We start from the raw sequence: 12,070 nt of genomic DNA, 5'->3' as shown, positions 1-12,070 counted from the left end.
ATCTTCGTTGAGACTTCCCCCACCTCAGCCTTAGGCCAGCTTGGATTATAAAGCTGCAGCAAGTGTCAGGCTTTCAGTGCCTGTTCTATTTTTGGGGATTTGTTGTGGAAGAAGAAAGTGCAGCCTGAGCGCCATGTGAGCAACTTTAACACGGAGGGCACAACTGCCAGGAAAACTGTTCCCAAAGAGTTCCCTGGCTCCTTCTGCCCCAGTGGGAATAAGGTTGCTGTGCCTTTCATTGAACTCTGAGATCTGAGGCTTGGAGGAAGCATTCACTTTAGAAACTGTGACATTTTCAAAAAGGTGTAGATGTCATAGCTAATTTCACAGCCTACTCATCCATTTGGAATTTGCAGCCTAACTCAGTCCTCATTTCTGCCCTTCTAAGTCCAAAACAACTTCATTGTAGATATTTCATCCATGGGAACAAGAACAACAGCTGACCTACAATGTCTAGGTAAGTGCCAATTTCAGCCCTCAACAAATCCAAGTGCTTTGGAAAACTTACCAAAGGTTGACTGATGTTTGCTGAATCACATCATAACAGATTCCTTGCGATAATAAATGTTAAGTAAGATCAGACAACAATTAATAAATGCAAGTGGCAGTGCTGTTAAAAAATAAAAACATTACAAGCTTTTTTCTTTTTTTTTTTTTTTTTTTTTTTTTTTTCAAAACAGGTTTTAAACCAGGAATTTGGAAGAAAGGAAATGGCTGAAAAGCATCTGCAAGTATAGAAGTTGTACTGTCAGCAGCAGACAAGAGTAGAACCTTCTCCAGTTCATTATCATCTGTAAATTACAGGATGCTTGTACCATTAAAGTTAAAACTGTAAAATGTAGTTCTGCACTGGTAAAGGAAAGATTTTACAACATTGCTAAAATGCAGTAGGAACCAAAGAACAAGATTTGTAAGAGAAACAAGTAGTAAGAAAATAAAACTGGCAGCATATTAACAAAAAACCCCAAACAACCAAAACCCACCATAAAAACTCCCAACCAACGCAATGAAACATCCAAATTAAATAAGAAAGCAAGAGGATTAAATATATTTTCATGCCAATGTAAACTGTTCAAGATGTGAATTCTGTAGCCTGAAAGACTATCTCAGTCACAACGAGTTCTAACAGTGTCGTTTATTCAACATTCAATGGCTTGACCTTGTAAATCTTTATCAAATCTTGAGCAAACATTTTACTATCATGAGGCATCCTGACTCTTATCAATTAAACATTAGCACTTTGGGGGAAAGAAACTGGTTTCCCTTAAAGTTGTCTTCCAAAAGGTAACCTGGGAAAACAGAAACCTTTCTATGATTAACAGAAACATGAAACTGAGAAATAGTTTCAGAATCAGGATGAGAGTTTTGTAATGACTGAGTAAAGTAAAACTATTTGGAAAACCCAAGGTCTTTAACTGTAGCCAAAGTGCTGCAATCTGGCTCCTCTTCTGTTAGAAAACAAGCTGACCTTCCCCCTCACTCCAGGCCACGCAAAGACCAGGATTCTGCTCACTGTGTGCTCTCTTCACCCTTGTTATCCCTCTGGTGCACACACACTGCCTTCATGTAGAGCCATAATGATCCATTTCATTATTTGAACTAACTGGTAGGACATTAATGGCATTTCTAACCCCATTTGCACATGCATGTAGATTTCCCTAGGGGGGGAAAAAATCCCTAGGAAAAAAAATAACATTATGCTCCAGACAAGCTTAGCAAGGTTATTGCTGTCAAGAGACTACGTGTTCCCATGAATACAGGTAAGATTTGAGCTAGAATTATAGTTAGCATAAATTTTAATGCAAAGAGCCACCATTTCAGTTAGGTGGATTCCTAAAATACACCATAAAAGAGAAGCCAAAGCTTTATGGTGCAATCTGGATTCACACAAACTCCTCTTGCAATAAATTGTCCCTTAAATCAGGGAGGCTGCTAGAACAAAGGCACAGCATTCCTGGGAGTAAGTCTGGGAAGATCTTGGAATGTTTAATCTAAAAAGATAGGTTCCCCTCTGAATTCAGACATTAATTTCAATTGCATGGTGTCAATATGTATATATAATGGCATGAGATGCTTTAGTCCAGATAAAATTTTTGAAAAGAAACTGAATGTCTTTTCAAAATATGAAAGAGTTAACTTGAAACCCCTCAATTACCTTCAGAAACAAACAGCATAAGAAATGTATTTAATGAACACTCAAGACAACAGCCAGACTAATCCTAGAGGGCCTTAATAGTGTAAGGAATGCAGTAACTTTTAACAGGTTTAATTCATTGGTATGTTGTCACAGCTAACACTTGTTTTGGACAAAAAACCCAGGCAAATAATTTAAATAAAACTTAGGGCTCTTACTGGTTTCTAAGTCTGCTGTATAAATATCTGTGTGCAGGAAAAGTGACTAAACAATTTTAAAATTATACAGAGCTATGTCCTGATGACCAAAAACAATACAAAGTTTAAAAGCCTTAATCACTCTAATCATTCATCCACAGAAACTCACTTCTCCTGAGAGTTTCTGTGGAAATAGATTTTGCAAATATATACCACTGCAGCTGGGGATTTCATCATACTTAGGAACTTCAATTTCTCTATTGCCAAGTCTGCTTCAGTTTCCACTTATCCCCACTGAGCTCCAAGGGTGGATGGAGGAGGGCCCCATTACACAGCTCCCCACAGATCCCACAGCTTGGGATCCACCCTGGGGGTACCTGAGCAGGCAGCTACCCTGAAAGGGGAACAACACCCAGCCGGCAGTTATTAAAAAAAATAAATTAGAATCATAGGATATTCTGAGTTGGAAGGGACCCACAAGAATCATCAAGTCCAACTCCAAGCTCAGCACCCCAAATCACACCCTGTGCCCAAATGCTCCTTGAGCTCTGTCAGCCCTGGGGCTGTGACCACTGCCCTGGGGAGCTGTTCCACTGCCCAAACACCCTCTGGGGGAAGAGCCTTTTCCTGACATCCAACCCAAACCTGTGTGACACAACTCCAGGCCACTCCCTTGGCTCCTGTCACTGTCACAGAGCAGAGATCAGTGCCTGCCCCTCCTCTTCCCCTCAGGAGGAAGCTGTGCCTGCAGTGAGGTCTGTCCTCAGTCTCCTCCTCTCCAGGCTGAACTGACCAAGCCACTTGAGCCCTGCTCCTGGCATGGCTTCCCCTCCAAGATCCCCTCCACATCCCTCTCTTGGACACTTTCCAATAGGTTTTCCATATTTCCAAACTATCCAATGTTTTTCATATCAAATTGGAAATGGAAAGTGAATTGGAAAAATTCACATACAAGTGATCCAAAACAATTTGCCTAATTTGGTGATGCAGATGAGCAATCTGCATATTCCAAAGAAAGTCAGGGACCAATCACAGCTGAAATGAAAACTGTTTCATGTTATTAGCCTTAATTCTTTCCCCTGCTAGAAAATAAGCAGAGGTAGGTACCAGTGTTGAACAGGTACAGAAAAATCAGGTCGAAAATTTAGAAGTGTGGAAAAAGTCACAGCAGACCTAAAATTCCCATCTCAAGGCAGAAACATAGAAGCATTTATTCTTGACCTCTTCTACATGTAATATTTGCTGTTGACAGCCAAGACAGTGTTAAAATTCACTACAAAAGTAGTGAAATTCACACCCTGTTTCATTCATCACTGTCAAAAAGCACCCAGATCCAGCATGGCAAGAGCCCAGCTCACAACACTGCTTTTTCACACCACATCAAGGGCCCCCCGCCCAGTGACAGGAGGGAAGCCAGTGTGCCTACAAGGATTGAGGGAGAGAGGAGGCAGCAGTGTACACTTCTCATATGCAGCCCCAAAAATGCCAGATGGTCACACCACAGATACCTGAGACCCCCACAGATCACTGTTCTGGTTTCATTAAATTCACATGCCGGGCTATGTTCAAGACTTAAGAGAATAAGCGATGGGACAGGTGTAGAGCATTTTCACTGATATACAGAATTTGGAACACAGATGACTCTCATCAACAGCCCTGAGGCTCAAAAGCCTCAAGGTTCCCATCTCAGACCTTCCAATTGTATTTACTGTTTTTTGCATCCAAGTGAACTAACAGTCTTCATGAGTCTTTATACATACCTTCAGTCTCCATCTGGGAAACGCAGGACTGACCTCAACCTCTTCTTGCTGCTCTAGGACGGCTGTGCTGTGTACTTTGAAAGGTACAGAGCAGTCTCAGAAGCACATGAAACAGACTGAAATCCAAGCCAGCACCTTTACATTCAGGAAGGATTAGGCTTCTTAAAATTGCTTGCTGTGCAATGCATCATTCTTTCTCTCACTCTCAGCAGTTTACCAGGATTTATAAATTAACCCCTGTAATGCTGGGAACTTGCTTTCCTTTATAAAGGGGTACAAGCACTGGAAAAAAATAAAAAAGAACCGTCTAAAGGGGTGATCACCTGGACAAGGCAACCTGAACTTAAACCAGCAATGTGTCACCTCTCCCTTTTTTTCTGCTATTCTGAAAGTGCTCCAGTGGCTCAGTTCTGTTCAGACAAATGCCAGAAAACAAAGGACATGCACAAAGGAAGCATCAGCTCATTCCCCCAGTCCCCAGACCCACCAGCATGGGAGTCAGGGACAGGCAGAACAACTGCTTGCTCAGCATGGCAGCAGGACCCTGAGGAGAATAAAGGCTTTTAAGAAACACTGCCTGTGTTCCAAGGGCAGAATAACAAGGATCAGCTCAGTTAGCATTGGCTGAAATACACCCATGGCCTGGTGCCCAGGAATTTGCAGCCATCAGAACCCAAGGATTTCTCTGGTCAGAATGGAAGAGCACACTGCCATTGCAGGCACAGGCCTGTGCTGACTTGAGCAGAGCAGCAGTCAGTCACACAGAGGCCAGAGCAGCAGCTGAACAGGACAGAAACAAGTGGATTCAACCAACAAGTTCAGCAACACTCAAGACACTGAATACAGGATAAGGTTAAGTACCGCTGGGACTTTCACATCTAAACCCAGAATCTTGGCAAAGCAGCCAGACACAGCAAGTAATACTTAGACAAGCTACTGAGCATGACCTCTGGGCTAAGCTGACAAATGAATGCACACAATAAAAAAAAGGGACAAAATCAGAAACATCACAAGAGATGCCACAACAAAGTACTCACAGAAATTACACAAATACATACAATCTATAGTTTACACTGGCTCATGGTCTAAGATCATTAAATATAATAACTGATTATGGTTTTAGTAAGAAAATATGTCAAAACAGCAAAAATGATGGTGGATTCCTAAGACAGATTTCATTAGAAAATGACTGAATCCATCAATCATAGAGTGACTTAACTGAACAATCAGGTGTGACTACAAAACAATCAAGAAAAGCTGAAGGCCAGCACCTGATACCATGACCTTTACTACTACAAATAGCAAAAGCACTCTTTTCTGACCTACAGAATATACAGCACACCCCTTAGCATAGGCAAGGAAACATTTTTTGCCTTCTCTCCTTCTCACATTTGATACCAGATTAGAGAAATAGCTGTCCTGCCATGTACAGCTTTTGACTCGGAACACGTAGGATGTTTTTCTGTAACTTTGTACAAATATACCTCTCTGTTCCTATGAACCGAGAAAAAATGGTAAGATGAAACTATTATTTTTCTATTCCACTCCACCCTCCCAAGGAAAAGTAGCCTCAAGGTAAGGAGGTCAACGAAGACCAAAAATACTGCAGCTTTTGCTGTGGCAAAAAAAGGCTTGAACTCCCATGGAAGGCAGCTGTGACAAGTTAAACAGACATGTTTAATTCAGAAAGGCACTCTGGAATTTCCCTACAATAATAACTCAAGAAATACAGTTACATTCTTCCAAGACAAAAGCAAAACTGATGGAGTCAAGCGTGCTTTGTACTTTAAATATCCACCTAATGCAAAGTGAAGGGCACCTCCTATGCAAACTTTATTATGTGCACAGGTTATTCCCCAGGTTACATGCTCAGACATTTAACATAAGGAATGGCCCAACTAGAATCAAAGACAGCAAAAACAAATACAAACATGCAACTTTCTCTGACCCCTAGTTCTCATTTTTCTTCCTCTTTTTCCCAGTGATGACAGGCTGACAGAGAAGGAAATATACATCCACCCAGTAGTCTTCCATACAAGAAAATACAAAAAAATCAAGTGTTTATTGGAAGTCTGCATGAAGGCACAGATGAGCTTGATTACAGACACATCATAACAATTACAAGTATATGTAAACACCTTGAGATATACAAAAAAGCAATAATACAGCTAGTACAGGAATAGAATGTAACCTGCTAAAAAAACCAAGCTTCTTTATCTCTGAGGTTCTTACAATAAGCTCTGATCCACACCACCACAGTGAGTGTAGCTAAAGTCACCACTGGGATTCATGCTCAACAAACCTGCACTTTGGCCACTGATCCAAATTGGAACAGGCTTCCCTCACTAGGATCAGAAAAACATAGGAACAACCAGCTAGACACCCAAACAACCTATAAAGAGGCTCCATTGATTCTCTAAATATACAAGAGCAATCACCAAGGTACTGAAATTAAATATAAGCTTCAGAAAAGCTCAAGGATGCTTGTCCCACTTGCATTTGAGGAAATTGCTGTATTTCTGCAGGAAAGGAACAGTCTACAGCTGTCAGGTGATTTTTTTCTTCCTCCACAGGAGGCTTAGATTTCATCTGAAACACCTGCCAAAACAAAAGTCAGCAATCACAAACTAAAGTGCCTTGGACAGCTTGGGTTTTACCACTAGAATAAAACATCTCAGTTTATAGACACAGAACTATGTTTTATCATGAGAAAACCCACCTTTGCACACAGAAGACTACTTCCAAATTCTGTGGAAAGGGGAATTGCTTTTTGTGATTTTTTTGTTGTTGTTGTTTTTCAATTAGATACCAACACCATAAACTTGAAGAACTGCAACACAGCATTTTTTCAATGGAAATCACAAAAAAAAAGCCCCTCCCCACCCCCATCCCAAATAGTTTTAATACAGGCAATCTCCAGACCTAGAAAAAGAGCACTCTGAGCAGCAATTTTACTACAGGGACACAATTTTCACAAACTCAATCTTCAACCATCTGTCCTAACTCTTCACTCCTCCTCTACAAATGGTTTATAACCTCTGGAGCCCCATTCCCGTGAGGAAAGACTCCCACCCAGGTAACACATGCAGAACAAAACCTAACACAGCTATGACATTTCTCCCACCCTGTGGCCACATCATCCCAGCTGAAAGATGAGGTAGTACTTTTCTTTGGAGCCCAACTAGTGGAACAGGCACAAGCACTCTTCTCCCTAAAGTAGCAGCAGCTGCCTGTAATGCAGTGCCAAACTCCACAGTTTATCTCCTCTTCAGGGAGAGATAAACACACCTAAAATCCAAGACCAGCTGCTTAGAAAAACAAATCATTACATGAGTACACAATCCCTTTTAACTGCATTGTAAAGGCCGTGGTCTGCCATGGTCAGTGACTTCCTCCTGTCCACACAGTGGCATTGATTCAAACTCTGCTTCTGCTAGGACTGATGGTTGTTACCCAAAATGAACATGAAGGTATCCTGAGTACTTATTGTAGTGAGACATGGAATTTGAAGTAATTTAAAATTTTAAGAACCTTGATCCAAATAATAAACAAAAAAAAAAAAAAAAAAAAAAAAAAGAAAATCTGAGAGAGGAATTCAGCTCCTCAGGGACCTGAGGAAACCAGATTGTCTCTATGCATACAGTCCATTTGGTATTCAGGGGCTCTGTTTGCCCTCTCTTCAAGAGGGGAGATCTTTCCTCTCAAGAAGGTTGTTGTAACATATGCATGTATTATAATTTTATAGCTTACACTCATAAACCTTCTGGTTTCTTATGAGATGGCTTGAACTGGAGAAATATGCTCTGCATAGTCCATGCTCTGTAGACTCCCAAGGATCAAAAAGAAATAGACTGCCATGACTGAAAAAAAGGAAACATCAGAAAGAGTTGAACAGTATTAGAATTTGTACTGCTTGTAAAACTAAGCATTAGGCTCAGGAAAAACACTGTAAAACTCAGTCAAGGTCCCTGGCTGTACCTTCTTAGCAAAGCAGTAATTGACACTGAGGATGAGAAACTGTTTCTTTGACTGACATACTATTTAAGGCTCTTTTACTTGTCTCCATGATCAGTTTCCATTTATTTAACAGAGTCCATATACTCTCCTGTCAGCAGTGCAACTTGCACAGATCCCAGGAAGCTTTCTCATTTTCACTGCTTCCAAGACTGCATTTTTCATTCAGCTGAAGTGCACAGGGATTCCACCCAGGCAGCTGGATTCCTAAATGAAAACATTTTAGCAGGAAAGGAATCCTGCTCTGCCCAGCTCCAGAACAGCACTAACACTTTCTGGAAAAACTCTGATGTACTTTCTGCCCTTGGGAATATGCTCTCAGAGGAGTACATGTAATTAAAACAGTCTTATCTGGCTTTTAGCTGGAAGACTACCTCCAAACAGTCCCACCTCTTCTTCCAAAGAACTTCTGTGGAACAAATCGTGGATAAAATAAACTCTTAATGCTCTACAGAGTATCAGCTGCATTCCAGTGTCCAAGCCAGATCCCTTGAGAGAAAATAAAAAAAGAAAGCTGCTTGATTGTCAGAGAGGAAAGTACTGCTGAAACAGCTGAAAAGTAGATTTTATTTTTTTCAATCTTTAGCTGTGAAGGGGTATGCTCACAAAATGCTTCACAGAGCTAGAAATTGCTTCTGTGGACTTACACAGCCAGTGACAATGCAGTGTGCAACTGAGAGGCATTAGTGATGAAAGGGATGTCAGAAAACCACCCAGGTGCTTCTGAGAGAAACAAAGCACCTAAGCGAGCTGGACCTCACTGTCAAGTGAGTTTCTCCAGTCTATAGATCTGATAAAATCACAGCTGCAGAATCATAATTCATGACTATAATTCACAAGGAAAACTGAAAATCCATTTACATTTATTAGGAGATGGTTGTGCACAATTTCTCATCTTATTCAAAAAGTCTACAAATAGAGTTTAACACTTCTGATTGCAAGCAAATGTTTGTTCAACGTTCTTAGTTCGATAAGGCCAATTTAGTGCCTTTTTACACTTTCAAGGTTTAGTATACATTTGTCAGTTCTTTACTTTCTTCTGGTAACAGTCCCACTAGAACAGTAAGGAAAGTTCACTAAGACACTTTATAACAGCAGCTGAACTTGGGTTACACAAATTCAGTTTTGGAATATGCTTCAAATGTAAATTATTCTAGGCAATTTTCCATTTTGAGATCTTAAAACACCATCAAAGGCTCTTCCCTTTCCACCCACATTTGCACTACCACCACCATGAGATTGCCCTCCACAGAGCCGTACATCCAAGGATCTCAAAGCACTTCAGAAAGCAGGGCAAATTCTGGGATACTTGAGCTGGAATCCTACTTAATAAAGAGTATATTTTTATTTTGTCTTATGTTTACAAAAGGACAAGCATCACACTAAGCTGATCCTGTCTTGACCTTAGTCCCACCTCTGACTATCTGTCACTTTCTCCCATTCAATCCTATCACTTATTCAGGAGCTTTGTTTAATTATAATGCTCAGAGCTGAGTTTCCTCTATGGAAAGCTAAGCATCTGCTGTGGTCAATTATTTTCAGCTGGAAGCAGTGGTCAAATTTTAGGTCTGCCACAACCTTGAGAATCGTTTGACTGGAGGATAACTACCATAATTAATGTAATGTAATTTGATAATGCACTTGATCCCATATTGGTTTAAGAAGTGTAATAGACTATATATGCATTTCTCTAAATTCTCTCAGAGCTGAAACTACATCGCTACGGTGAAGAAATTCTAATTTTGCCTTAAGCGGAACATTTTACAACATTATTTTAACTTACAACTTTGATTTAGAGCACTATTTTCATAAGGATTTTCAGTTTGCAATTCTGACTGAATAGGTGAGCGGCAAACATGACATTATATGTACAAGTGTTAGTATACTACCAGAATGCTGTACTTCCTTCTTAAAAATGTCCTTAATAAAGCATTAAGCATGTCAAACAAACTTTTGTAAACAAAAGATAAATTACTCATGTTCTGCTTTGATTATAGCCAGATACATATTCTCATAAAATAAACATTCTCTTGTCATTTTCCATGGCCCACATATCCATATATATGAGGTAAACCATTTAAAATTATCAATAATATATAAACCCCAGTACTCAACAGGAACCTCAGGAAAAATGTAACCGAGTAGGATGGCAATATCAAGAAGTGACACTTTGTTCCACTGCAAAGTGAAACCAATTTATTTGTGCTAAATGAATGGAAAGAATGTATTTGAAATACATTTCTTTATACATTGTACCGGCTTAGGCTGCTAAATAAGCATTAATTAGTGCCATGTTGTGCTACTTTCTTGTACTCTGTTTCTACCAAGCAATACAAAGTTTTGGCTGTTACGCCAATATATTCGTCTAGGCTGATCTCATTTTCTAACAGACTTTCGAACATTTAAAATACCTGTTCAAACTTTGCTTCAGGGGAATCACAATGAATATATTTTAACAAGAAAGAAATTATCATCAGCTGTTCTCTACAATCACATCGCCTTCTGCAGCAAAAAAATTCAAGAGCACACACTTGAATCAGCTCTCAGTAACCTGTGGGCAGGCCCACACTCCCCTACAGTCACTGTGACAGGGCACTCCGTATGGGCAGCTTACAGGTTAGCAGAAATGTCAAGTGACATCATCAAATCTTAAGGTCCACGAATTGTACATTCCACAGACTCCAACAAGCCAGTTCCCTCAGTGTAAAGTTCTGACGGTACCATATGTTTGAGGTGCTTTTAAACAGGAGAAGTATGGATGTGTCCTCTGTGAATAAAGCTTATTTGCTACGAAATACCAGAGAGCTTGTGTCTTGGGCACTGATTAGGGTGTCTGACTCACCTTTGCACTAGAAGCTGATATTTTAAATGACTGAAACATAGTGCTGATCTTCCATAAGCTTGGTAAACACTGTAATATTTCAGAATTTATCACGTAGCCCATCATGCCTTTCATTTTCTGCAAATTGTCATGAAAAAATATAAAAAGGTATCCCTTTAATTTTACAAACCTAAAAGCCAGGAAAATTAAGCTTTGGAGCCAAGCAAAACGACATAATGCCGTATTACCAAACAGAGTAGCAAATGTTCCAGCCAGAGAATGGACATACATGTAGTTCAAGTAAACACTGATGGAAAACTTTGTTAAGTTAGTGTTGTAGACCCACAACACTGGCTGCATTTTATACAAACGTTTACAACACAATTAACAGTGAAGCCTATATAACCTCAGTGCAAATAAGTCAAATCCAAATATGCCAAGTAAGCCTTTGGCTTTTAGTAAACTGCTCCGTGTTATGAGTCCACTTCTGACATAGAGACTGCAGAGCACATGCACTAAGGCTGAGAGGAGGGATGCACTGAATGTTGGAAATTGGCTGCCTGCGACGCCGCGGCTTGGCCCGGAGGTTGCACAGGTGGCGGAGGTGGCGGCGGAGGTGGCTGCACTGGGGTCTGCGTGTTTGGAGAAGGAGGAGGAGTGGGACGTTTAAATTTGTCGGGGCTGTTACTTCTTCGTGGTGAAGGCCTCTGCAGAACAAATAGTGAAATCATGTTTAACACACTCCTGAACAATGTTAGGTGCAAGTCCTCTAATCTTGGCAAAGGAAAAAAAAAATCACACAAAGAAGTCTGAAATTTCAAAACATTGCAGGAGTCACAATACAACTTTTACATAAAATAAATGTTCCTCTGAAATGGAGTAGCAAAGGAAAGGGGAAGTACTCTTGACATCAAAGAGAACATGCATTCCTTCCTGTCAGCTTGCAGGAAGTGAACACAAGACATGTCCTGCAGCTATGTTTACCCATGATGACCAGGACCTAAAAAGAAATGAGATGCTGCAGGCACAGCACCTCCCAGCTGTGCCTGCCCGACCAGCAGGTGCTGAGGAGGTCTTGACTCCATGCTGCTGGCACCTGAGGTACCTGAGCGTGGCTGGGAAAGCTGTATCAGAGACTGCCCAG

At 40.5% G+C, this 12,070-nt stretch overlaps 1 protein-coding gene across 1 annotated transcript in view; it reads right to left on the bottom strand.

Moving 5' to 3' along the window:
- Positions 1 to 8,954: 8,954 nt before the first annotated feature.
- Positions 8,955 to 12,070, bottom strand: part of CCDC6 (coiled-coil domain containing 6) — a 49,069-nt gene continuing 45,953 nt past the window's right edge. Inside the window, exon 10 of the mRNA XM_041405112.1 lies at positions 8,955 to 11,633. Within this exon, the coding sequence (XP_041261046.1) occupies positions 11,442 to 11,633 (192 nt within the window). The 3' untranslated portion in view covers positions 8,955 to 11,441. The remainder of the gene's footprint in view (positions 11,634 to 12,070) is intronic.

This window comes from Onychostruthus taczanowskii, unplaced genomic scaffold (genome assembly GCF_017590055.1).
Source record: "Onychostruthus taczanowskii isolate IOZ18803 unplaced genomic scaffold, ASM1759005v1 scaffold22, whole genome shotgun sequence".
NCBI lineage: Eukaryota > Metazoa > Chordata > Aves > Passeriformes > Passeridae > Onychostruthus > Onychostruthus taczanowskii.
This window is presented reverse-complemented; position numbering and strand designations above follow the sequence as displayed.